Genomic DNA, 27,959 nt, shown 5'->3' on the forward strand with positions numbered 1-27,959 from the left:
CAACTTAAACCATTGGAAAGTTGTCCCCTTGATGCCTGTTGACTTCAGTCTGCGCAGGGCTCCTGTTGATGCTACACAGTCAAAAGCTCTTATTAAGGGCAGTCACTGTGCCCTCTCCTCTGGAATTCAGCTCTTCATTTCTGATTTTAGTGAAGTCTGGGCACGTGTAATCCTGGTGAAACCCAAAGTCAGCCTTGGTGAGCAGATTATTGGTTAGTGCCACTGGATGAATTAAAAAATTGGTTTGTTTTTGTCACATGTATTTGAATACTGTGAAAAGCTTGCTTTGCATATCATCCATACGATCAATTTGTTACAAAGGTGCATTGAGGTAAAACAATGACAGTGTAAAATTTACTTGATTTAGCGGTATAGGCCCTTACAGCCCTTTGAGCCACGTCGCCCCAGCAACCCCCATCAAACCTGATTAACTCCAACCTAATCATGGGACAATGACCAATTAACCTAAGGACTATGGGAGGGAATTGGAGGATGCGGCGAAAGCCCATGCAGTCCACAGGGAAGGCGTACAGAGACTCCTTACAAAATGGCCCCGGCATTGAATTCCGAACTACAGAATGCCACGAGCTGTAATAGGATCATGCTAACCACTACGCCACCATGGCATCCATAAAAAAATGTATTACGGACTGAGAATGTGTAGTGCAGGTAGACAGTAAATTGCAAGGTCACAACAGGGTCGGTTGTGAGGTCAAGAGTCCAAGAGGACTAGGAGGCCATTTGGTCAGTAGTCTTTAACAATGGGAGGAGGCTGACCTTGAGTTTGGCAATGGATGCTTTCGGACTTGTGTATCTTCTGCCCGATGGGAGGGAGTGGGAGAAGAGAGAATGTAAGGGCTGCGTGGGATTTTTGATGATGCTGGCCGCTGGACTGAGGTTCAACAGTGATATCACTGTTGAAGGTACCTTTAGTTAGTCTGCTGAGGGTTCCTGATGTAGCTGGATTAAACTTGTGAGCAGAAATTTGTCTGTGGATAGATGCTGGTGCAATTACTGAATCTGAAAAGTTTGATAGAGCTGAACGTGGTCCCACATTTTGAATGTTTGGATTTGTCTTATCCCAGAAGTTCTGCTGTGCTTTGCATCAAAGTTCAAAATGAATTTATGATCAATGTCACACATATACAACCCCCTACTGTTATCTTGCTGACTGATTACTGTTATCTGCATGTTAATTTTTTACATGAATACCCAGTTCTGTCTGAACTCTTATCGTTTAAAAAGTATGCCCTTCTGTTATTTTTAAAAAAAAATTCTGTCAAAACAATAACTGTGGTATCATGACTAGTGACAATAAACAGTAAGGTGCCCTTTACTTCAGATTACCATAGCTCTATGCACAGTTGGCCTTTGGGGTGTGATTGGATGTGAAACTTGTGTTTGGGTCTGACCTTCTTAACTAAAGGAGAGCATATCTGCGATGATGGAGTACAGCAGAAGTTCCCAAATTGATTCTTTAGATAGCAGGTTTAGTAAAGTGGAGAGTTTAAGCAGACTGAGTTTAGAAGAATGATCTTATTGAAATGAACAAAGTTCCTTAGGAGCTTGACAGAGTAGATATGGAGTTGATATTTTCCCTGGGTGAGATGGACAATATCTAGGAATCACACATTCAAAAGAGCAGGTTGGCCTTTCAGAATAAAGATGAGAAGAACTGATGTGAATAGCGAATCTTTGGAGTTCTTTATGCAAGGCTGTCTTCTAGGTTTAATTGCTGAATATATTAAAGATGCATACTGGTAAATTTTTGGAAATTAAGACAATATGTCATGATACTTCAGTGTCAGTGTTAATAAGCCTGATTCTGATTCTTATTCCAACAGTGGTAGTGATCAAGAATACAAGCACTGGCTGACTTTAACTTCACTAATGCTGGGATAATGAGATTCTTTATGTAATTGCTGTAAACTCAACATAAAAGCCAGCTTCCACAGTCCATATAGTTCTTATGTTGTGTTGAACGGCTTGATTTCAAACAAAAATTCATAGCCCTTTGCGCAGTTCCCTTTCGAGTCATAAGGAAAGTTAATGCTCTTTGTACTACCTTCCTACAGAGGTCACGATGCCAGTCAGATTACTTTAGCGCTGGGCACAGCTGCATCTTATCCCCGAGCTTGTCAGGCACTGGGTGCCATGCTATCGAAAGGAGCACTGAATCCTGCTGATATCACAGTGTTATACAAGATGTTCACAAGCATGGATCCACCGCCTGTAGAACTGGTAAGAAATGCTCGCAGGCACTTGTTTAACTGAGACAAAAAGCCAACCTCCAAATACTGGGCTCCCCTCAATTTCCCAAATACATTGGATTCTGGTTATTTGAGCTATTGGTTTATGGGGGCAGTTACGTATTAATGGACAAATTCTAATTCTGACCTAACAGGAAAGTCACAGTGGTTGGATCTCTGGCACTGGGTCTGCCTCAGCGCCCAGAAGGGAAGTGGAGAGAAGAGGCACACTGTGGTGATAGGGCATCCATTAGGGGAATGGGCAAGAATGAGATTCCTGGATGGTATGTTGCCTCCAGGATTCCACAGTCTGGGATATCTTGGATTGAGTCTTCACCATTCTTAAATGAGAAGGTGAACAACCAGAAGTCGTGGTCCATGACATGGGTAGGACAAGTGATGAGGTTCTGCATAGGGAGTTAGGTGCTAAGTTAAAGGGCAGGACCTCACTGATCTATAGATTGCTACCCATACCACATGCTAGTGAGGCTGGCACTAGAAAGATTATACAGTTTAATACATGGCTAGGGAGCTGGTGTAGGAGGGAGGGTATAAGATTTTTAGATCATTGGCTCTCTTCCAGGGTAGGTGGGACCTGTACAGAAGGGATAGTTTGCACTTGAACTAATATCATAGCGGGAAGGTTTGTTAATGCTGCACGGTGGGGTTTAAACTTAGAGTTGCAGGGGATGCCAGAACAGTTTGTGAAGGGCCGACTGTATAGACAAAAGAGAATCAGTTGATCTTGTGTACTTGGATTTTCAGAAGGCCTTTGACAAGGAATCACATATGAGGCTGTTTAACAAGCCCATGCTGTTACAGGAAAGAATCTAACATGGATAAAGCAGTGGCTGATTGGCAGGAGGCAATGAGTGGGAATAAAGGCAACCTTTTCTGGTTGGCTGCTGATGACTGGTGGTGTTCCACCAGTGTTCCACCAACATCAGTGTTGGGACTGATTCCTTTTATGTTATATGTCAGTGATTTGGATGATGGAATTGATTGATAGCTTTGTTGTGAAGTTTGCAGATGATATGAAGATAGGTGGAGGGGCACGTAGTTTTGAGGAAACTGAGAGGCTACAGAGGACTGACTTTGATTAGGAGAATAGGCAATGAAATGGCAGGTGGAATCCATTGTTGGGAATTAATGGTCATGCAGTTTGGTAGAAGAAATTAATGGTTTGACTTTTTTAAACAGAGAGAAAATACAAAAAAAAAACCTGAGCTGCAAAGGGTATGCAGGATTCCCTAAAGGTTAATTTTCAGGTTGAGTCAGTGGTGAGGAAGGCAAATGCAATGTTAGCATTAATTTCAAGAGGATTAGAATATAAAAGCAAGGATGTAGTTTTAAAACTATAAAGCACTGGTGAGGCCTCACTTGGAATATTTTGAGCAGTTTTGGTCCCCTTAGAAAGGGTGTGCTGACACTGGAGAGGGTTGAAAGGAGGTTCATGGTAATGATTCCAGGATTGAATGGCTTGTCACATGAAGAGCGATTGATGGCTCTGGGCCTGTATTCACGAGAATTCAGAAGAGTGAGGGGTGACATCATTGAAACCTACTGAATGGTGAAAGGTCTTGATAGAGTGGATGTGGAGAGGGTGTTTCCGATGGTGGGAGGGCCTAAGACCAGAGAACACAGCCTTAGAATAGAGGGTGTCCTTTTAGAATGGAGATGAAGAGAAATTTCTTTGCCACTGGCAGCTGTGGAGGTCAATGTATATTTATGGTAGAGGTTAATAGATTCTTGATTGGTCAGGGCGTGAAGGGATACAGGGAGAAGGCAGGAGATTGGGGCTGAGAGGAAAATTGGATCAGCTATGATGAAATGGCAGAGGAGATTCAATGGACCAAATGGCCTAATTTTGCTCCTGTATCTTATGGTCTTATGAATGGAGTGTTATTTCCAACTGAAGACTCACGTCCCATGTTAATTTTCCAGCAGAAGTTTATTTTTGACCTGATGAACATATTCTCTTTAAACTACTGTTTTAAAACTGACAACATTCACATTATTTCTATCCAATTTTCCAAAATCCAAATTTAGAACCTTGGTTCTGGCTGTGCTTGTTTTGCCAAATTTGAGGGTGCATTTACAGAAATGGGCATTGTCTTGCATTTCATAATGATTAAAAAAACAGTTTGAAAACAAAGTTCAAAGTACATTTATTATCAAAGTGTGTATGCATTATACAACCTTGGGATTATCTCTGTACAGGCAGCCACAAAACAAAAAAATCTAATAGAACCCTTTAAAAAAAGACAATCAAACACCCAATATGCAGAAAAAGAACAAATCGTGCAAACAATAAAAATAAGCAACTAACATTCAGAACTGAAGTTCACAGAAGTGAGCCCACAGCCACAAAGCCAGTCACAGCTGATCCAGGAGCCCAGCAGTTGCAGACTACAGTCTTAGTTCAGTGCAAAGACGGATAAACCTTGTGGAGCAGGAAACTGAAGCCTGGCCCATCGTTAGCCTCCCCTGACCTTTTCAACCTGACCGGTCACTTGAATGGGTCAAACCTTGGGTTGTTCCTCGCTCCTGGACCTGAGTCCTGCTGCTTTGATACACTCTCAGGCCTGGCCCTGCCACCTCAACCCAACCTTTCCAATATGGCCCAGTGCTTAAATTAACTAGCAGCAGCTTGTTCCTTGCTCTTGGGCCCAGGCCCTTTTGTCTTGACTCTGCTTGGTCATTTCGAGTCCATTCCAACAGTGGCCAAACACTGGCTCGATCTGCAGCCTCAATTTGGCTTATACATGCCACGCTGCAAAAATGCCAGGTCATATAGCCAGTTGAAAAGCTCCACTCCAAAAGGGAAGTTACAGACTATCAATTGCAGTGATCTGTTTTGAGAAAAAGTAGTAATTTCAGTAAAATTCCTCCTCTTTTTTCTGTTGAGATTATTTGTTATGAACTTACTCTATTTTACTAGAGATGTCTGTATCTAACTGTGTATGTTTCCTTCTCATTCCAGATTAGAGTCCCGGCTTTCCTTGATCTTTTCATGCAATCTCTCTTCAAACCGGGTTCCAAGATCAATCCTGAGCATAAACACAAGTATATCTACATCCTAGCCTATGCAGCAAGTGTGGTGGAGTCATGGAAGAAGGTTAGATTTAAATTTCACATATGGTCATCGGAGTGGGGCTGAGAAGCCCAAGTATGTATTGTGTTCGTACAATATAATTGTTCACTGTTTAATTATCTTGTCTATATCATCCCGTGGCCATAATCTGCACCGTGCATTGCTCATTCCCGGCCGATCCATATTGCTGCCAACATGGCTGTGCAACTCCTTATGTTCTCCTAGAGACTTCACTCTGTTATTCATTTGGTAAGAGAGAAAAAAATAATACCTGATGCACCTTTTTATGTAGCTTTCTCTATAAAATACTTAGGATTTCAAATAATATTTATTATGTTTTGAAAATTATACGACTTACATCAGCACAGTGGAAGTGAATTTGCATCTTGGTCTGTAAAACAGGTGGAGTGTTAATTTTCATTATACCATTACTTGAAGGCAACCACTATCCTATATATAAAAACACAGGTCAAGTTTTAAATTTACACAAGAATACAAAGGAGTAGGAGCCAAGAGGAGGTCCTCAAGCCTGCCCTGTCATTCAGTTAATTGTCTGTGCTGAAATGCCAATGCTAAGACCTCTTGTGGAGTAACTCTTCGCTACAGCTTACCAAATGCCTTTTGAAAATCCAGTTGTACATCTTCAGGTTGTGTTTTATCCAGTATATTTGTACAATCTCAAAGGTTCATTTATTATCAAAGTATACAACTTGAAATTCTTCTCCAGGTAGCCATGAAACCAAGAAAGAAAAGAGAGGCAGCACTATCATTAACCTCCAAAATCTCCCCTCTTCATACAAAAACGGAACAGGCACATCAACCCCTAAATCCCTCCTCCCGCACAAAAAATGAACAAAAACAGAATAGTACAGGCACATCAACTCCCAAATCTCTCCTCCCCACACAAAAAATAAGAAAGATTGGATGAAAAACATGGAATATAAAAATTATAAGACAGGAGAAAAGGCTATAGTCCAAGTCCACATCCGAAATACAGAAAAATCTGGGGAGCACTTCCGGGCCAGCAGCAGACCTTTCTCTCTCTGATACAGGGTGATCAAAGACAGGCAGCTGGCGCTCACCCTCCGCTCTCACCTTGATGTTTCAATCTCCCTTGTCACTTTAGTCAACGAACAATGGAAGCTTTAATCAGTGAAATGGAGTCGAACAACAGCTTGCACCCCTTCCTGCTACTTTCCTGTCATGAAGTTCATGCAAACTGTCTCTGTCTCCTGGAATCCTCTTGGAGACCGCAGAGCGCTGAAACTCCCAAACGATCTCCAAGCTTCCGCAATCTTATATCTTGTGTTTGAAGCTCCAGCCTCAAAAATTTAAGTTTTGTAGAATGCTTTTTGTGGGAATAGGTGCAGTATTGGTGGCTTAGCAATCAATTGAAACCTGCGCCAAACCTAGGATACATTGGAAGATTACTATCTTTGCAGCCATTTTTAAGACCCTTGACTTTTCTACCCTGAGTCCTGTTAGTTTGCCAGCTACTTTTTTTCTGCTGATCGTGATTGTTTTTACTTTCTTCTCACTTTTGCCTCTGGATCTTTTGCTATTTCTGGGATGCTTTTAGTTTAATAATAATTCACACAGCTAAACACAGAAGCTGAAGAGAAGCATGGTTGCCTGTACTATATTAATGAAAACGAGAGAGAAAACCTGTTCACAATTTAACTTTAAGGTATTTGAAACCAGTCATTGTATGGGAGACATTCTCATTCTGTCTCATTGAAGCTAAGCACGGGAAGACAATAGATGAATGTTCATTTTACTTGGTGGTCATTAAAAACTCCAGGAGATGTTAATCCATCTCCTGTATTAACACATTGTTGAAGTCATGCCACTGCTACTTAATGTGCAGTTTAGAATGTTCTGTTTCGTCACTTAACTTTCAGGCAAGCCCCCAGCGATTGTGATTATTACTAAACTGACCCACACTGAAACGATAACTGGGAGATATGAAGGACTTTTGTTCAGTACAGCAGATCTTCAGGAGAGAATCCAGTTCTCCTCTCTTGATACTCTTACTTTTTGGACACAAACAGTTTCACTGGCTTTAATTGCCACCTTTTAAACATTTTGAATACAGACAGGTAACTACATAGAATAACATTTTTGCAATGGTGGCATCCAAATTAGCTGAACACTTGAACTAGTTGCCGGCCTGAAAGTACAAACTCCAGACACCCAAAAAAAACCTGTCTTGATAGAGTGATGAGGGATGGTTGTCTGAATTGAATTGAATTGACTTTATTACTTACATCTTTCTCATTTGTGAGGAGTTAAAACTCTGTATGTTATGTCTCCGTCTAAATGTGCAATTTATAGTAATTTGTAATAAATAGTATGTACAGTAGGATCGTCAACATAGCGCAGAAATACAATTGTATCAGTGTGAATTAATGGCCTGGTAGAAGAAGCTGTCCCAGAGCCTGTTAGTCCTGACTTTTGTGCTGCGGTACTGTTTCCTGGATGGTAACAGCTGGGACAATTTGTGGTTGGGGGTGACTTGGGTCCCCCATGATCCTTCGGACCCGTTTTACACACCTGTCTTTGTAAATGTCTGAATAGTGGGAAGTTTGCATCTACAGATGTGCTGGGCTGTCTGCACCATTCTCTGCAGAGTCCTGCGATTGAGGGAAATACAGTTCCCATACCAGGCAGTGATGCAGCCAGTCAGGATGCTCTCAATTGTGCTCCTGTAGAAAGTCCTTAGGATTTGGGGACCCATACCAAACTTCTTCAACTGCCTGAGGTGAAAGAGGTGCTTTTTTCACCACACAGCCGATACAACTTAGATATGGCAAGGTTATTTCCCATGGTAGGGGAATCTAGGACAAGAGGGCATGACTTCAGGATTGATGGATGTCCATTTAGAACAGAGATGCGGGGAAATTACTTTAGTGAGAAGGTGGTAAATCTGTGGAATTTGTTGCCACAAAGCGGCTGTGGAGGCCAAGTCATGGGTGCATTTAGGTAAGAGATAGGTGCTTGATTAGCTAGGGCATCAAAGGGTATGGGGAGAGGCAGGGGAGTGGGGATGACTGGAAGAATTGGATCAGTCCATGATTGAATGGCGGAGCAGACTCAATGGGCCGAATGGCCTGCTTCTGTTCCTATATCTTGTAGTATTGTATACAGACCATGTATTAAGTGACGAAACAGACCAGTCTTGAACTGTGCATTAAGTGGCAGGGATTTGTCTTTAACAATGTGTTAACAGAGGAGATGATCACATAATGCCTAGCCTGATCTCATCCTGGAGTTTTTAATGAGCACCGATTAACATTAACATTCATGTCTTGTTTTCCCCTGAGGAGTTTCAATGGGATGGAATGAGAATGTACCACACCCAATGATAGGATCTAGTAGTTGAAGTTAAAACGTGAACAGGTTTTATTTCCTGAGGACTGGAATTAATTTTGATTAATATCTGCTATCCACAATTTCATAACTCCAGAGTAATCCCTAACAATTTCCAGGACTGATATCAAGATTGGTAATTGAATGCTGAATGTTTGGAAAAGATGTATGGCAGTGCTATGAGGGTATTAATTATAGATAACAAAATGTAATTAGAAAAGAAAAGGGACTCAGCTATAATCAGAATCAAAATCAGGCTTATTATCGCCTGCATGTGTTGTGAAATTTGTTAACTTAGCATCAGCAATTCAATGCAATACATAGAAACATAGAAAATAGGTGCAGGAGTAGGCCCTTCGGCCCTTCGAGCCTGCACCGCCATTCAGTATGATCATGGCTGAACATCCAACTCAGAACCCTGTACTGAAGCTTTCTCTCCTTACCCCCTGATCCCTTTAGCCACAAGGGCCATATCTAACTTCCTCTTAAATATAGACAGTGAACCGGCCTCAACTGTTTCCTGTGGCAGAGAATTCCACAGATTCACCACTCTCTGTGTGAAGAAGTTTTTCCTCATCTTGGTCCTAAAAGGCCTCCCCTTTATCCTTAAACTGTGACCCCTCGTTCTGGACTTCCCCAACATCGGAAACAATCCTCCTGCATCTGGCCTGTCCAATCCCTTTAAAATTTTATACGTTTCAATAAGATCCCCCCTCAATCTTCTAAATTCCAGTGAGTATAAGCCTAGTCGATCCAGTCTTTCTTCATATGAAAGTCCTGCCATCCCAGGAATCAATCTGGTGAACCTTCTCTGTACTCCCTCTATGGTAAGAATGTCTTTCCTCAGATTAGGGGACCAAACCTGCACACAATATTCTAGGTGCGGTCTCACCAAGGCCTTGTACAACTGCAGTAGAAGCTCCCTGCTCCTGTACTCAAATCCTTTTGCTATGAATGCCAACATACCATTCGCCTTTTTCACCGCCTGCTGTACCTGCATGCCCACCTTCAACGACTGGTGTACAATGACACCCAGGTCTCGTTGCATCTCCCCTTTTCCTAATCGGCCACCGTTCAGATAATAATCTGTTTTCCTGTTCTTGCAACCAAAGTGGATAACCACACATTTATCCACATTAAATTGCATCTGCCATGAATTTGCTCACTCACCTAACCTATCCAAGTCACCCTGCATCCCCTTAGCATCCTCCTCACAGCCAACACCACCGCCCAGCTTCGTGTCATCCGCAAACTTGGAGATGCTGCATTTATTCCCTCGTCTAAATCATTAATATATATTGTAAACAACCGGGGTCCCAGCACTGAGCCTTGCGGTACCCCACTAGTCACTGCCTGCCATTCTGAAAAGGTCACGTTTGCTCCCACTCTTTGCTTCCTGTCTGCCAACCAATTCTCAATGCACATCAATACCATACCCCCAATACTGTGTGCTTTAAATTTGCACACTAATCTCCTGTGTGGGACCTTGCCAAAAGCCTTTTGGAAATATAAATATACCACATCCACTGGCTCTCCCCTATCCACTCTACTAGTTACATCTTCAAAAAATTCTATAAGATTCGTCAGACATGATTTTCCTTTCATAAATCCATGCTGACTTTATCCAATGATTTCACCTCTTTCCAAATGTGCTGTTATCACATCTTTGATAACCAACTCTAGCACTTTCCCCACCACTGATGTCAGACTAACCGGTCTATAATTCCCCGGTTTCTCTCACCCTCCTTTTTTAAAAAGTGGGGTTACGTTAGCCACCCCCCAATCCTCAGGAACTAATCCAGAATCTAAGGAGTTTTGAAAAATTATCACTAATGCATCCTCTATTTCTTGGGCTACTTCCTTAAGCACTCTGGGATGCAGACCATCTGGCCCTGGGGATTTATCTGCCTTTAATCCCTTCAATTTACCTAACACCACTTCCCTACTAACATGTATTTCCCTCAGTTCCTCCATCTCACTAGACCCTCGGTCCCTTACTATTTCTGGAAAATTATTTATGTCCACCTTAGTGAAGACAGAACCAAAGTAGTTATTCAATTGGTCTGCCATGTCTTAGTTCCCCATGATCAATTCACCTGTTTCTGACTGTAAAGGACCTACATTTGTCTTGACCAATCTTTTTCTTTACACATATCTATAAAAGTTTTTACAGTCAGTTTTTATGTTCCGTGCCAGCTTTCTCTCATAATCCTTTCTCCCTTTCCTAATTAAGCCGTTTGTCCTCCTCTGCTGGTCTCTGAATTTCTCCCAGTCCTCAGGTGTGCCACTTTTTTTTTGCTAATTTATGTTTCTTCTTTGGACTTGATACTATCCCTAATTTCCCTTGTCAGCCACAGGTGCACTACCTTCCCTGGTTTATCCTTTTGCCAAACTGGGATGAACAATTGTTGTAGTTCATCCATGCGATCTTTAAATGCTTGCCATTGCATATCCACTGTCAACCCTTTAAGTATCATTTGCCAGTCTATCTTAGCTAATTCACGTCTCAAACCTTCAAAGTTACCCTTCTTTTTTTTAAAATTTTTTTTATTAGTTTTTCAAAACATTTTACAAATTAAAAACCCCAAATCCCAATGAGGAACATTAAAACAGTGCAAAATTAAGCATACAATAACAATATGCTACAAAGGAAGAGAATTTAACAAAAAAAGAAGCACCTAAATTAAAGACAAGTAAGCTTAGTGTCCTCCCCAAGCCCCACAACACAAGAAAAAACAACAGCAACTCCAGACCAACCACAACACAATATAGAGAGTATAAATCAGGACAGCCAAACTCCCAGACTGTGAATACACTCAGCAACAGAGGATAATAATGCCTTCTACCAGAAAAAAAAGGAGCTGAAAGCAAGGGACCGAAAAGAAGAAAAAAAAACCCTAGACAAAAGGAAGGTTATGAAAGTACTCGATAAAAGGTCCCCAGACCTTACGGAACTTTTGATTCGAATTGAGAACTGAATAATGAATTTTTTCGAGGTCCAAGCAGGCCATAATGTCGTTAAGCCATTGAGCATGAGTGGGTGGGGCAACATCTCTCCATCTGAGGAGGATCAAGCGTCTAGCCAGGAGAGAGGCAAAGGATAATATTCGGCATTTGGTCGGACCCAGACATAAATCTGTCGCCCCAAAAACCAAACAGAGCAATTAAGGGGTTTGGTTCTAGGTGCTGATTCAGAATACACGATAACGTAGTGAAGACATCTTTCCAGAATTTCTCCAAGCTAGTACATTTGGATGAGAGAGGCCACGCCCTTCTTGCATTTATCACAGAGCGGACTAACGCTAGGGTAGAATCGAGATAGTTTAGATTTAGACATATGGGCTCTATGAACAATCTTAAACTGTAAGAGGCAGTGGCGAGCACAAAGAGAGGTTGAGTTAAACGATTTGAGAACTGAATCCCAGCTCTCCTCAGATACGGAGATATTTAAATCCTGCTCCCAGGCCTTTGATTTTACCTATGGGGGCCCGTCGTAAGGCTGCTAGTTTATCTCGGATAATTGATATTAAGCCTTGACCTAGTGGATTCATGGAAAGAAATAGGTCCATAGCATTTTTTGCAGGCATTTCAGGAAAGTTAGGAATTAAAGGAGCAATAAAGTGTCGGATTTGGAGATATCTGAAAAAATGAGCATTGGGCAGATTGAACTTAACAGAGAGCTGCTGAAAGGAAGCGAAGCGATTATCAATGAAAAGATCTTCAAAATGTCTAATGCCCTTCCTATACCAAACCTGGAATGCTGAATCGTATGTAGTAGGTAAAAAAAGGTGATTATGAGCAACAGGGCTGGAAACGGAAAACCCCTGGAAACCATAGCATTTCCTGATCTGAGCCCATATACGCAAAGTGTGTCTAACAAGAAGATTAGCTATTGATCTGGGCAGACTACTAGGGAGTGCAGAGCCAAGAAGTGCAGAGATAGATAATTCTTTAGTGGAGCTCAGCTCCATCGCCACCCAGTTAGGGCACTTGGGTTGGCCATGGAAGAAAGACCAGAAGGTAGCACAATGTATATTAGCTGCCCAATAATATAAACGAAAGTTAGGTAAAGCCATGCCACCCTCTTTTTTTAGATTTTTGGAGATGGATTTTATTAATTCTAGAGCGCTTATACTGCCACAGATATGACAAAATAATAGAGTCTAAGGAATCAAAAAAAGATTTAGGAATAAAAATTGGGATAGATTGAAATAGGTATAAAAATTTGGGGAGAACATACATTTTAACAACAATAATACCACCTACCAAAGACATAGATAGAGGTGACCATTGTACCAGACTCTGTTTTATAGCATATGAAAGATTGGCAAAGTTTTCACGAAAGAGATCTTTAAACTTCCTTGTGACTGTAATTCCAAGATAAGTAAATTGATTATGGACTACTTTAAAAGGGAGATCACGAAATGTTAGTTCTTGTGCTTCTTTATTAATTGGGAGAAGTTCACTCTTATGTAAATTAAGTTTATAGCCAGAGATCTGGCTAAACTGGTCAAGAAATGAAAACATTAGAGGTAAGAATGTAGACAGATTTGAGAGAAAGAGTAATAAGTCATCAGCATAGAGAGAAACTTTATGCTCAACACCCCCTCTCCAAATCCCAGTCAATTCAGGGCAGTTTCGAAATGCTATCGCCAGAGGTTCCATAGCCAAATCAAAGAGAAAGGGACTTACGGGGCATCCCTGACGGGTGCCACGTTTGAGATTAAATACTTGGGATTTCTGAAAATTAAAACAGAGGCAGTAGGACACAGGTACAGCAATTGAATCCAAGAGATGAAACTTTGGCCAAGGTCAAATTTTCCTAAAACTGCAAAAAGGTAGTTCTACTCTATACAATCAAATGCTTTCTCCGCATCAAGGGAAATAACACATTCAGGTATCCCAGTTGGAGGTGAGTATAAGATATTAAATAAACGCCGAATGTTAAAAAAAGGGAGACGGGTTTTTAATAAAGCCTGCCAAGTTACTCTTCTTTAAGCTCAGAACTTTTGTTTCTGAATTAACTATGTCACTCTCCATCTTAATGAAGAATTCCACCATATTATGGTCACTCTTACCCAAGTGACCATAATATAGAAAAAGAAGAAAAGTAAAATAAAAATAGATAAATAAGGAAATCAATTATGGTATATGTATATTGAATAGATTAAAATTGTGCAAAAAAAACAATATGTATATTAAAAAAAGTAAGATAAGGAAGACAAAATTATGTAGTTATAGGAAAGACGTTGCCAAGAAGGAGAGGATGCAGACGAGGCTTGTGAGAATGCTACCTCGACTCTAGGGCCTGTGTTACGGGGAGAGATTGGCCTCGCTGGATCTTTTTTCCCTTGAAGCACAGGAGAATTAGGGAATGAGGGCTGACCGCATGTGGGGTTTGGACTAGTTGGGTGGTCATATTCTTTCCAGGGTTGGAGAACACAAAACTAGAAGGCCTAGATACAAGTTAAGATTTAAAAGAGAGCAGAAATGTAACTTCTTTAAATGGAGGTAGTGGGTACCTGGACTGGGCTGTTAATGGAAATGTTCGAGATGGATTCATTTGCAACATTTATGATGCATTTGAATAGGTTCATGGAGGGAGGAGCATGGAGGGTTCTGGGCCGAACATGGGTAACTGAGGCTATGTCCACACGATGCCAGATAAATCCATAACCAAAGCTTTTTCTCTTCAATTTTACCCTCCGTCCACACTAAAATGGCGTTTTCATCCCCTGAAACCAGAGTTTTTCAGAAACGCTTTCCAGGGTGGGTACCTTTGAAAACGCTGCTCGGGCAGATCAGTGTGGACATGGTAACCGGAGACTTCTGAAAACGCTGTCAGACAGCAGCGCGCTATTTCATTGTTTTCTTGAACACAACCTAACAATTTCTGAATAGCCGGCAACGAAACTGACGCCAGAAATGTACTCACCAAATACTTTGACCCATAGCTTACTGAATAAATAAGTATACTCACTTTGCTCAGTTTTCTGTCCTTGTTCATTTGAAGGTGGTTTTACCTATTTATGCAAGTATTTCTCTGACAATAGATGTGTAACAGCCTAATGTAACATTGTATGGAAATGCAAGATAACACTGATGCTGACATGTTTTATACATTTAACAAGGTGCTTTATTAATGCAACAGAGTTAGTCAGTTTTTCAATGTTCGTCGTCAGCCGGGTCAATCTGTCTGTGAAGTCCCTGTCGGTTGCCGCTGTACGCTCCAGTATTTGTTTTTTTTTTAGTTTTAAGTTCTCCTGTGCGAGAGCCAACAGCTGTCCATCGTTTTAAGTTTTTCTAGCCTGTAACTACACAAACGCGCACGTTTACAGCGAGATTTGACACTAAACATGTCGCTTGTTTTCAGTAGATGTGTCCTGTGCATGCACAGTAGGAGGAGATTCGCCAAAATCTCTGTTTCAATGTAGACAGAGATATTCTTAAAAATGCATGGTGTGGGCGCCTATCGTTTTTATGCGAAACCGGCGTTTTCAAAATTATCTGGTCTAGTGTGGATGTAGCCTGAGACTAGGAGGGAAGGTGGTTTGTTAAGGTTGTCATAGCCAGGGGGTGGGGGATGTATTGGGGATGAGCTCTCACTACCTATTAAATGCTCCCAATGGTGAATATCTCCTATAGCCTTTGACAAACAAGTCCAGCCCCTGGCCTTCACATATGCCTTGGCTACTAATCTGGGGGGAACCATTTCTGCTGATTGGAGAAGGAGAAAGGGCAAAGGTCCCTTAAAACCAGTCACTCCGGGAAGATGGGGCTCATCGGCCATGCTTGGCAGCTCATTCAGATCTCAGCCTCTGTGGTCTTGTGGCTGTACCCACTCACGGGGAAGGTTCAGGAGGAAACCCTGAGGAAAAGTCTGGAGCTGGAACTGGAGTTCCTAAGTCTGCCCTACGTTGGCTGGCAACTCCTTCAATGTCACTGGAGCTGAACTGTATTGGCCTCTGCCATTCCTTTGGATTCGTCAGCTGTATGGAGAGGAGGAGCCTGCTGTAGGAGCACAGCTTATTCTCCATATCATACTGCCCTGGCTTGGCTATCGATAACTTAGACAACTAGGATGCAACATCCGTCATCGACCCCAACCAACAGAGGGTTTCATCTCAGGAAGGTGCTGTGTTGTCATGGACTAGTTGGGCTGAAGAATCTCTTTCCGTGTTGTACCAATCTATGACTATAAGATAGAATTTGCATCAATAGGGATAGCAGAATTCGGAATAAGTTGTAACAACTTCAAAGATAAAGTGTAGTGCAGGCAGACAATAAGGTGTAAGGTCACTGTGAAGAAGATTGTGAGGTCATGAATCTAGGAGATTGTTCAATAGTCTTATAACAGCAGGATAGGAGCTGTCCTTGAGCAAGGTGGTACAGGTTGTCAGTCTTCTGTATCTTCTGCCCAATGGGCTGGGAGTGGAGCGGTAAGAATGAGACTGTTTTGATTAGTTTGGCTGCTTAACCGAGACAATGAGAGGTATAGACAGAGTTTGTGGAGGAAAGGCTAATATCCATGTTGTTCTGTGCCTGCATCTCTCTGCAATTTCTGCATAATAAAAGATCTATCAACTATTGAGTTTATAACTGCCTAAATGTAAAAGAGACTTGGAGAGTAACAGTTATGGAACTGAGTGAAGAATGTAAGATAATAACTACTCAGAATTTCAAGTATATTAATGAGAAGTAGCGGTTAAAGGAGAAGTGTACAGAGTTCTGATGTATATAGGGCTCTTTTCCAGACTAATACTGGAAAAAGCACAAGAAAGGAGGCTTGGCTGTTGGGTCTAGAAATGGGGATAAACTGGAGCAGATAAGAGAAGTAAGGGATCATGAAGATAATAGTGAGGAGAATGAGAAGAATGGAAGTATGATGCAAGGGCATTGAATTTGAGGACAGAGAATAGAAGTTGAGAACTTTTGGCAATCGACAATAGTGAAGATTTAAGGCACCATTCAACAGAACAAAAATGTATTCCGGGGACAAACTAAAGGCTCCATACATGAATAAAGCCACGTGAGCAATTAATGATGGAAAATAGTGCATAGCCCAAGAGTGTTGAGGTGAGAGGATAGAAAGAGAGAGAACTCTTAAAGAAATAGGATGACTGTGCAAACTATAAAATTGAATTTATTAAGGAATATTAACCACATAGTAAAGGTTGAGGTGTGAGTAAGATAGATAATTAATATCATAGAAAATAAAATAGAGATGTTATAAGTATTTCATCTTTATTTTGCTTCAAGGAGTTGGGACAAGTGCATGAATTGAAATTGAATAAGTTAAATGTACTTAAAATAAATAGGGGATGCAATAAATTACCTGATCAAGTTCAAAGAGTATAAAGCTCTTGTCAAATTGGATTGTGTTCATAGTTTTAAGAGACTCTAGGGGAAAGATAGCACAGGTATTGTTACACATACTTGGTAATTGATTAGAAAAAATGTGCTATAGAACTGGTATTTAGCTAACATTTATTTAAAAAGTGGGAAAGAACATCTGCTGAGCATTATTGACTAGCCAGTTTGGCACCTACCACACATATAGTCATACTGACTATTCTGAATCAATCCCTGTCTATCCAAATACTCATATATCCAGTCTCTTGGAATACCTTCCAGTAACTTTCCCACTACTGTTGTCAGGCTTATTGGCCTATAATTTCCTGGTTTATTCATGGAACCTTTCTTGAACAGAAGAACAAAATTAGCCGTCCTCCAATCCTCTGGTACTTCACCTGTTGCTAAGGATGATTTAAATATCTCTGCTAGGGCTTCTCCAATTTCTGTTCTTGCCTCCCACGGGGTCTGAGGGAACACCTCAAATTATTCAAATTAAATGTTACTATCAGAGTACATGTATGTGAGCACATACAACCCTGAGTTTCTTTCTCCTGCGGGCATACTTAGCAAATCTATAGAATGTAACTGTAAACAAGATCAAGAAGAGCATAGAAGACAACAAACTGCAAATGCAAATATAATTAAATGGTAATAAATAATGAGAAGATGAAATAACAAAATAAGGAGTCCTTAAAGTGAGGGCATCGGTTATGGAAATATCTCAATGGATGGGCAAGTGAGTGTAGTAATCCCTTTTGTTCAAGGGCCTGATGTTTGAGGGGTAGTAACTTTTTTTGAACCTGGTGGTGTGAGCCCTGAGGCTCTTGTACCGTCCACCTGGTGACAGCAGTGAGAAAAGAGCGTGGCCCTGGTGGTGAGGGTTTTTGATGATGGGTGCTGCTTTCCTGCGACAGCGTTTCATGTCAATGTGCTCAGTGTTTGGGAGGGCTTTACTGTGATGTGCTGTGCTGAATCCACTCCCTTTTTATTGTAGCATTTTCTGTTCAAAGGTATTGGTGTTCCCATACCAGGCTGTGATGCAGCCAGTCAATAGTTTCCACTACACGTCTATAGAAGTTTGTCAAAGTTTTTGATGTCATGCTGAATCTCCGCAGACTTGTAAGGAAGTAGAGGCACTGTCATGCTTTCTTTGCAATTACATTTATGTGATGGGTCTAGGACAGGTCCTATGAGATAGTGACACACAGAAACTTAGTTACTGACCCTCCAATGAGGACTGGATAGTGGACCTCTGGTTTCCCTCTCCTGAAGTTTACAATCAGTTCCTTGATCTTGCTGACATTGCTGAGAGCTGCTGTTGTGACACCACTCAGGAAAAACTTTGTCTCCCTCCTGTATGCTGATTCATCACCACCTTTGATGCAGCCAAACTTGAATATGGTGTTGGAGCTGTACTTAGAGGTGTGGAGCATGTAGAGCAGGGGGCTAAGCACACAGCCCTGTGGTGCACCTGCAGTTGGAGATTGTGAAGATGTTTTTGCCCATCTGAACTGACTGGGGTGTGCAAGTGAGGAAATCCAGAATCTCATTGTACAAGGGGGTAATGAGTCCCAGGTCTTGCAGTTTACTGAATTTTGAGGGGAAGGTGGTAGTAAATGCTGAGCTGTAATTGGTAAAGAGCATCCTGATGTATGCATCTTTGCTGCCCAGATGTTCCAGGCCCTGGAACAGCAAACACCTCCTCCTCTGTAATCTGTACAGGGTCCATGAGCTCGCTGCTGCTTTGCACCACTTCTGTAGACTGTGTGTCCCTCTCCAGAGTAAGTACAGATCCCACTCATCTCTTTCAATTACTATGCTGATCCTCCGGACGACCAATTTTGTCCCTTGCATCCTTTTGCTCTTAATATATCTGTAGAAGCCTTTAGGATCCTGCTTCACCTTGTGTGCCAGAGCAACCTCATGCCTTCTTTCAAATCCTCTTGCAATTTATTATTCTCCTCAAGTACTTCATTTGTTCCTACCTGCCTTTCTTAACCAGGGCCTTAATATCTCTCGAAAACCAGCTTGCCCTAAACCTGCTATCCTTACCTTTTATTCTGACAGGCATGTACAAGCTTTGTACTCTGAACATTTTGCTTTTGAAGACGTCCCACTTTCCAAGTACACCTTTGTCAGAAAACAGCCTGTTGTAATCCACACTTGCTAGATCCTTTCTGATACCATCAAAATTGACAATTCTCCAATTTAGAAATTCAACCCGAGGACCAGACCTATCCTTTTCCATAATTACCTTGAAACAAATGGCATTATGAACATTAGATGTAAAGCGTTCCTTAAACAAGCTTCTGTCGCCTGCCCTTTCTCATTCCCTAACAGCAGATCAAGTAACACACACTCTCTCATTGGGATTTCTTTGTACTAACTGTACTCCATTTAGTTATGGGCACCCCAGTCACGACGTGGAAAGTTAAAATCACCTACTATAACAGCCTTATGTTTCTTACAACAGTCTGTGATCTCTCTACAAATTTGTTCCTCTAAATCCCACAGACTGTTGGGTAGTCTGTAATATAGCCCCATTAGTGTGGTCATACCTTTCGTATTCCTCAGTTCCACCCATAAAGTTCTCCTGTCTATCCTGACTGAGCACTGCTGTGATATTTCCCTGACTAGTAACACCACCCCTCCCCCTTTAATCCCTCCCACTTTATCACGTCCAAAAACCCCGGAATATTCAGCTGCCAGTCCTGACCCGCCTGCACCCAGGTATCACTAATGGCTACAGTATCGTCATTCCATGTGTTGATCCATGCCCTGAGCTCATCCTCCGTTCCTACAATACTTCTTGCACTGAAGTATGGGCAGCTCAGAACATTAGTCGCACTATGCTCAAACTTTTGATTCCCAACTTTATCTGAGGTCTTAACGACGTTTGTCTCCACAATCACTGTACTATCTGTTCTGGCATTCTAGTTCAAACCTCCCCTGTGCAATACTAGCAAACCTTAGATATTAGTCCCCCTCCAGTTTAGGTGCAAATCATCCCTTCAGTACATGTCCCAATGAAGAGAGCCCAGAGATCCAAAAGCCCTTGCTCCTATATCAGCTCCTTAGCTGTGTGTTAAAATGTATGATTTTTCTAGTTCTGGCCTCACTAGCACATGACATGGGTACAATCCTGAGATCACAATCCTGGAGGCCCTGTCCTTTAACTTAGCACCTAGCTTCTGGTTTAAGATGGTGCTGGTGAAGCCCAGGGACTTCTTGGCAGCGGCAAACAGAACAAAGAAAATTACTGGTTACTTTATTAATCTGGTAAATGATTGATCACTGTAATCAATAGCCTGCAACTTCTCTGTTGGAGCTGAGCTTTTGAAGCGGTTGTGGCAGCTTGACCCGGCCATGAGAGTGGGGAATAACCCAACATTTGGCCATTGCTGCAGCGGACTTGGAGGCAATTTAATGTGATAGAGCCAACATGAGGTGAGTGGAGGGGGAACTCAGCCCGAGAGTTAGGACAGACTGATTTGAGTGCCAGGTGAAATTGAAAAGGTTGGGTTGTGAGGCAGCAGGGCCAGGGACTGAGAGCACGTTGAACTGACAGGATGATTTAAGCGCTAGGCCAGATTAAAAACGTCAGAGTGTTGGGCCCAGACATGAAGGATAGCTCAATTCAGCTTGCTGCTCCTCGAGGTTTGTTCATACCTGTCCTGAACTGAAGCTGTGGGCTACAACCAGCATGCTCCTGAATCAGCTGTGGTTGGCTTCATGGCTGTGGACTCACTTTCATAAACTACAGTTTTGAGTGCTAGTTGCTTACTTTTATTGTTTGTATGATTTGTTTATTTTTCTCTACACATTGGGTGTTTGATAGTCTTTTTTTTTAACAGATTCTATTGGTTACTTTCTTTTGCAGCTGCCAGTAAGGAGACAAACCTCAAGGTTGTATTTGGAATTGATACTAAAAATGTACTTTGAACTCCCTGAACTAGCTTTGCAGGACCTCGTTTCTCTTCCTACCCATGTCATTGGAAACTACATGGACCACAATGTGTGGCTGCTTATCCTCCTATTTCGGAATGCTGAGGACTCTATTTGAGACGTCACAGACCCTGAAACCTGGGACACAACATAGCATCCTCATCCACAGAACCTCTGTTCTATTCCCCTAACTAATGAATCCCTCATTACCACTGCTTGCCTCTTCTCCCCCCCTACCCTGCTGAGCCACAGACCCAGACAGTGCTAGTAACCTGACCGCTGTGACTTTCCTCAGCTGGGTCATCCCCCCCCAGCAGTATCCAAAGTGATATACCTGGCGTTGAGGGGGATGGTCACAGGGGTACTCTGCACTGGCTGTTTAACCCCTTTCACCCTCCTGACTGTTAGCCAGGTTCCTGTGTGCTGCACCTTGGGCGTAACTATCTCTCTACATGGCCTGTCTGCCACATCCTCTCAGCCTCCTGAATAGTTCAGAGTTCATCCAATTCCAGCTGCAACTCCTTAACACGGTCCGTTCGAAGCTGCAACTGGGTGCACTTCTTGAAAGTGAAGTGATCAGAGGCACTGGAGTTCTCTCCCTGCTGTCCCTCATCCTGCAAGAGGAGCATTTCACTATCCTACCTGGCATCCCTACTGCTCTAACTGTGCAATTATAAAAAGGAAGCAATAAATAAATCTTAAAAAGATCTACCTAGAGCTTTTTGCTTTCTCTCACTTAAGTCTCTCTCCTTGCTGTAACCTTGAGGAGCTTTCTTTTTCTTTCTTTTTCAATCTTTTTATTGAGTTTCATATATATATAAAAAAAAACATAACATAATAATAAATAAGTTATGAATACAATAGACTTGAAATTGCATTAGTAATAAGATAACAATATCCTATTAAACATCGACAAAAAAAAGTACATTAATCAATCAAGTCTATATAATTATATATGAAAAAAAAACAAAAATAATCGTCAAAAGAAAAAAAAAATTGAAAATATATTTAAAAAAATATATTGAGAAAAAAAAACACTAAACTAAACTAACATGGGCAATAATAACAGTTTATAAGTATATGATAGTGTCAAAAAACTCCGGAACTCCATACCTGAACAAGAATAAGTAGAAAGAAGGTCTGGAAAAGGCCAAATTAATTCATATGGAAATGTCGAATGAACGGTCCCCAAGTTTCTTCAAAATTAATTGATGAGTCAAAAATAGTGCTTCTAATTTTTTCCAAGCTCAGATAAGAAATAGTTTGAGAAAACCACTGAAACGTGGTAGGAGGATTTACTTCTTTCCAGTTTTGTAATATAGACCTTCTGGCCATTAATGTTACAAAAGCAATCATTCGTCTGATTGAAGGGGAAAACTGATTACCATCCTCATTTGGTATACCAAAAATTGCAGTAATAAAATGAGGTTGTAAATCGATATTCCAAATTGAGGAAATGGTAGCAAATATGTCCTTCCAATAGTTATGTAAAGTGGGACATGACCAAAACATATGGGTCAATGAAGCCACTTCTGAATGACATCTGTCACATTGAGGGTTAATATGAGAATAGAATCGAGCAAGCTTATCTTTAGACATATGAGCTCTATGTACAATTTTAAATTGTATTAAAGCATGTTTAGCACATATAGAAGAGGAATTAACCATTTGTAAAATTTTTTCCCATTTATCTGTTGATATATTATATCGAAGTTCTTTTTCCCATTCTTGTTTAATTCTATCTGATATTTCTGGTTGTATCTTCATAATCATGTTATAAATAAAAGCTACTAATCCCTTCTGACAAGGATTTAAGGTAAAAATCAAATCTGGGAAATCCATTGAATTTGAATTGGGAAAAGATGGTAGCACTTTATGTAAAAAATTTCTGATTTGTAGATATCTGAAAAAATTAGATTTAGGTAATTTAAATTTGTTGGAAAATTGGTCGAAAGACATCAAAGTACCTTCAAAAAAAAGATCACAAAAACATTTTATACCTTTCCTTTTCCATATGCTAAAAGCTTGATCTGTCAAGGAAGGTTTGAAAAAAAATTAAGTAAAATAGGGCTATCAAGAACAAAATTTTTCAGAGTAAAAAACTTACGAAATTGAAACCAAATTCGTAATGTATGTTTGATAACAGGATTAGATATCTGTTTATTGAATTTAACTAAATCAGCAGGAAGAAAAGAACCAAGAATGGAGAATAGAGAATATCCCTTTACCTCATCGCATTCCAAATTTACCCACTGTGGGCACAATGGTGAATCCAAATCTAATTTCCAATACATTAGGTTACGAATATTATTCGCCCAATAGTAAAATCTAAAGTTAGGTAAAGCTAAACCACCATCTTTTTTTAGATTTTTGTAATTGCCTTTTACTTAACCTGGGGTTTTTATTTTGCCACACAAATGAGGAAATTTTTGAATCAATGTTGTCAAAAAAAGATTTAGGAATAAAAATTGGTAAGGCTTGAAATAAATATAAAAATTTCGGTAAAATCATCATTTTAATAGCATTGATCCGACCAACTAATGATAAGGATAAGGGAGACCATCTTGTAGTAAGTTGTTGAATTAGATGAAGCATAGGTAAACAATTCAATCTAAATAAATCTTTATATTTCTTGGTAATTTTTATACCTAAATAGATAAAGTTATCAGTAACAACTTTAAATGGTATCCTGTCATTCAATAAAGTTTGCGCGTTTAAGGGGAATAATTCGCTCTTATCCAAGTTTAATTTATAACCAGAAAAACTACCAAATTGAGCCAACAAGGATAAAATAACGGGAATAGACCTGTCAGGATCAGAAATATATAACAGCAAGTCATCAGCATAAAGTGATAACTTGTATAATTTCTCATTACGGGTAATACCAAAAATATTAGGAGATTCACGAATAGCAATGGCTAAAGGTTCTAATGCGATATTAAATAATAAAGGACTTAAGGGACAACCTTGTCTCGTAACACGAAATAATTGAAAAAAAGAGGATCTATAATTATTTGTAAGAACAGAAGCAACAGGTTTAAAATATAATAATTTAATCCATGATATAAAATTAGGACTAAAATTAAAATTTTCTCAATGCATTAAATAAGTATGTCCATTCAACTCTATCAATAGCTTTTTCAGCATCTAATGAAATAACACATTCTGGGGTTGTGGGTGATGAAGTATAAATTATATTAATCAATTTTGGAACATTAAAAAAGGAATAGCGATTTCTAATGAAACCAGTTTGGTCTTCTGAAATAATCTGTGATAGTACCTTTTCTAATCTAATGACTAAAATTTTTGTAAGAATCTTAGAATCTACATTTAATAATGATATAGGGCGATAAGATGCACATAAAGTAGGATCTTTATCTTTTTTAAGAATTAGAGAGATAGTAGCTTCATAGAAAGATTGAGGTAATCTCTTCTTAGCAAATGCATCATTAAAGATTTCACATAACCAAGGGGAAAGCAAAGAAGAAAAAGTTTTAAAAAATTCTACAATATAACCATCAGGGCCAGGAGCTTTCCCTGAATTTATTGATGAGATAGCCTCTCCTATTTCGGCCATAGAAATAGGAGCATCGAACAAGCTGCGATCTTCATCTGTCAGTTTAGGAATATTCAAATTGTTAAAAAAATTATCCATCATGGACAGGTCAGCATCAAATTCTGATTGATATAAAGATTTATAAAAATCTTGAAAAGTGTTATTGATTTCTTTATGATCAGTAGTTAGATTACCGTCTTGTTTACGAATTTTAATAATTTGTCGCTTAGTCGAAATAGCTTTTAATTGATTAGCTAAGAGTTTACCAGTTCGATCACTATGAATATAGAATTGAGCCCTGGTCCTAATTAATTGATTTTCAATTGAAGAAGATAATAATAAGCTATGTTCCATTTGAAGCTCAACTCTCTTCTTATAAAGTTCTTTGGTAGGAGTCACGGAATAAATCTTATCAATTTCCTTAATTTTATCCACTAATAAAGCAATATCTAAATATCTTTGTTTTCTTTTACCAACGGAATATGAGATAATTTGTCCATGGATAAAAGCTTTAAAAGAGTCCCAAAGTATTCCTCTGTCAATTTCTTCAGTATAGTTTGTTGAGAAAAACAAGTCAATTTGCTGTTTTATGTAGGTGATAAATTCTGGGTCTTGAAGCAAAGTAGCGTTAAGTCTCCAAGATCTAGTATTATTGGAAAAGTCCGAAATCTTAATAGATAACTTCAAAGGTGCATGATCCGAAATAGTAATAGAATCATATTTACAATCAATAACATCCGTTAATAACTGATGATCAATAAGAAAATAATCAATTCTAGAATAACTATGATATACATGTGAAAAAAAATGAAAATTCTTTATCTTTAGGGTTCAAAAACCGCCATATTTCAGTAATTCCTGAATCAACCATAAAAGAATTAATAAGTAAGGCTGATCTATTCGGAAGAGTTCAGATAGGTTTAGATCTATCCATCGAAGGATTCAAACAACAATTAAAATCTCCACCCATTATCAACATATATTCGTTTAGATTAGGAAGGGAAGTAAATAAACGTTTAAAAAATTCAGGGCAGTCAAAGTTTGGAGCATAAATATTAACTAGAACCACTTTTCGATTAAAAAGTGAACCAGTTATCAACAAAAATCTGCCCTGTGGATCAGAAGTAATTTCATGATGTGTAAACGAAATTGAGGGGTCTATAAAAATAGACACACCTCTGATTTTGGCGGTACAATTCGAGTGAAATTGTTGACCCTTCCAGAACCGAAAAAAACATTGATTATCCTCCCTCCTAATATGGGTCTCCTGTGCAAAAATAATATTAGCGTTCAATCTGTGGAATACTTTAAATTTTTTTTACGTTTAATCGGATGATTTAAACCATTAGTATTCCAAGAGATAAAGTTAATAGATTTATCCATCATGCCAATATTAGTTGTGTGTGTCATAAAAGGTTAAAAAGACACATAACCCATAATTCAGGAAGAAGGAAAATTGATTCAGGAGCAACCGGAGAACATGACACCTCAACAGTATTAATAATTTAAAGACGGCCCATAAACTAAAAGCAAAAAAATAAAAAGCAAAAGCGTGAAAAAAGATCCTTCCCCCCTCCCCCCACCCCTCGAAAGAAAGCCAAGCGGCAGGCGCATAATCTAACACTAACATTACCCCCATTTCAAGATGGCAGCTCCATAAAAAGATTTTAAAAAACTATATAACACCCAGATTTAAATATAGGGTTGCAAAGAAAAAATATATATCAGTCAAAATGAAAAAAAATAATATAATAAAGCAAACAATCATTAATAAAAAAAAAGTATAAACATTAAAATTTGAAAGTGTAATATACCTTTGAAAAAAAAATTCCATGTTCAAATACAAAAAAGATGACGTTTCAAAAGCAAAGATTTATGGGAAGAAGAAACGACATTTTGAAAAAGCCATATTACAAAATATAGATGTAAGTTCGGCAATCTATTAAAAAAGTTTAATAAAAAAAAGTTATCAAAATAGGATTAAAAAAAGGATTTAATAGACACTACAATATATAAAAAAAGACCAAAAAATCCAAAGCATTCGTCCCATTTCTAAGTACAGGCAAACAAATAAATGCTTACAAAAAGCGAAGTCTTATGGGAAGAAGAAACGACATCTTGAAAAAAAAGTAAATCATTATTACAAAATATAAACGTGTATATCCAAAACAGAAAAAAGAGTAAAAAAAAAGATATTATAAAAATTAAAAGAGCATCTATAAACAATGATGACAGTAAAAAAAAAGAGACCAGACCCGTAGATCAGGATAAGAAGTTATAACCCAGCTTCATAGGTTAAAACTTAAAATGAAATGGCATCCTCTCTCCGAAAAATCTTCAGCATAACACATAGTTCAAGTTGCACTAGAAGATCGATATTCTTCAACAAATTTCTTCGCTTTTTCCGGAGTGTTAAAAAATTGCTGACTGTTGTCGTTCAACGTAATTCTAAGCTTCGCTGGATACATTAAAGCTTGTTTAAGTCCAATCGAATGAATCTCTGCCATCACTGGTTTAAAAGCGATTCTTGCTCTCATTACTTCGAATGAATAATCTTCAACAATTCGAAATGTGTTGCTATTGTGAGAAATCATACCTTTTTTACGAGCTAATCGAATTAAAAGCTCTTTCTCCCGAGGATAATGAAGGCGAACAATCACCGCTCGTGGTTTACCAGTCACAGCCGAAAATCTCGCAACTCTGTGAGCGCGGTCGATAACAGGTTTAGTATGCAAACCTTCATCACCGAAAATTTCCCACAATAATTTAGAGAAAAATTCAGTTAAATCACCGGACTCAGCTTTTGCGGGAAATCCGATGATACGCAAATTCTGCCTGCGAGATCGGTTTTCGAGATCAGTAATTTTAAACTTATACTGATCTATAGTTTTAGCAGTCGACTCTATCTTCTTCTCCAGCGCTTCGATTGTACGAGCTTTTTCACAAATTGATTTATCAAGAGTCGTGATCTTATCTTCATGCCGCTGAATATCTGATTCCTGCGATTGAAGCTTAGTTTCAAGCGATCTAACAACTGCTTCAAATTCAGATATTTTCGTGGTAAGCTTATTTTCCAAACTTGCCAGTTTACTATCCAATTTACCATCTAATCTGCCTTCCAAACCCGCAAGTTTAGCATCCAGAAGATTAGAAATTATGTCGATGGATAAAGGATCCTCAGACGATTTCTTGCTTGTAGCCATTTTAAGTTTGACAAGATTAGATCAAATATTGTTTTAGGAAAAAAAAAGTTAATCAGAAGTAGCAACTCATATGATTAAATTCGAAAAGATTTGATTAAAGGGTGATTATAGTTGAAAAAATGAAGAGCGCCTAAAAGGCAGATGTTTACCACGCCATCTTGAAACTCCACCCCCAGTGCGATCCCTTG

The 27,959-nt window shown here is 39.5% G+C and overlaps 1 protein-coding gene across 2 annotated transcripts in view; it reads left to right on the forward strand.

Annotated features, from left to right (window-relative positions):
* nelfcd (negative elongation factor complex member C/D) overlaps window positions 1-27,959 on the forward strand; it is a 100,668-nt gene that overhangs the window by 48,054 nt on the left and 24,655 nt on the right. For both annotated transcript variants that reach the window (XM_059980357.1, XM_059980358.1), the window contains exons 8-9: window positions 2,076-2,241; window positions 5,233-5,367. In XM_059980357.1, the coding sequence (XP_059836340.1) occupies window positions 2,076-2,241; window positions 5,233-5,367 (301 nt within the window). The remainder of the gene's footprint in view (window positions 1-2,075; window positions 2,242-5,232; window positions 5,368-27,959) is intronic.

Source organism: Hypanus sabinus, chromosome 9 (genome assembly GCF_030144855.1).
Source record: "Hypanus sabinus isolate sHypSab1 chromosome 9, sHypSab1.hap1, whole genome shotgun sequence".
NCBI lineage: Eukaryota > Metazoa > Chordata > Chondrichthyes > Myliobatiformes > Dasyatidae > Hypanus > Hypanus sabinus.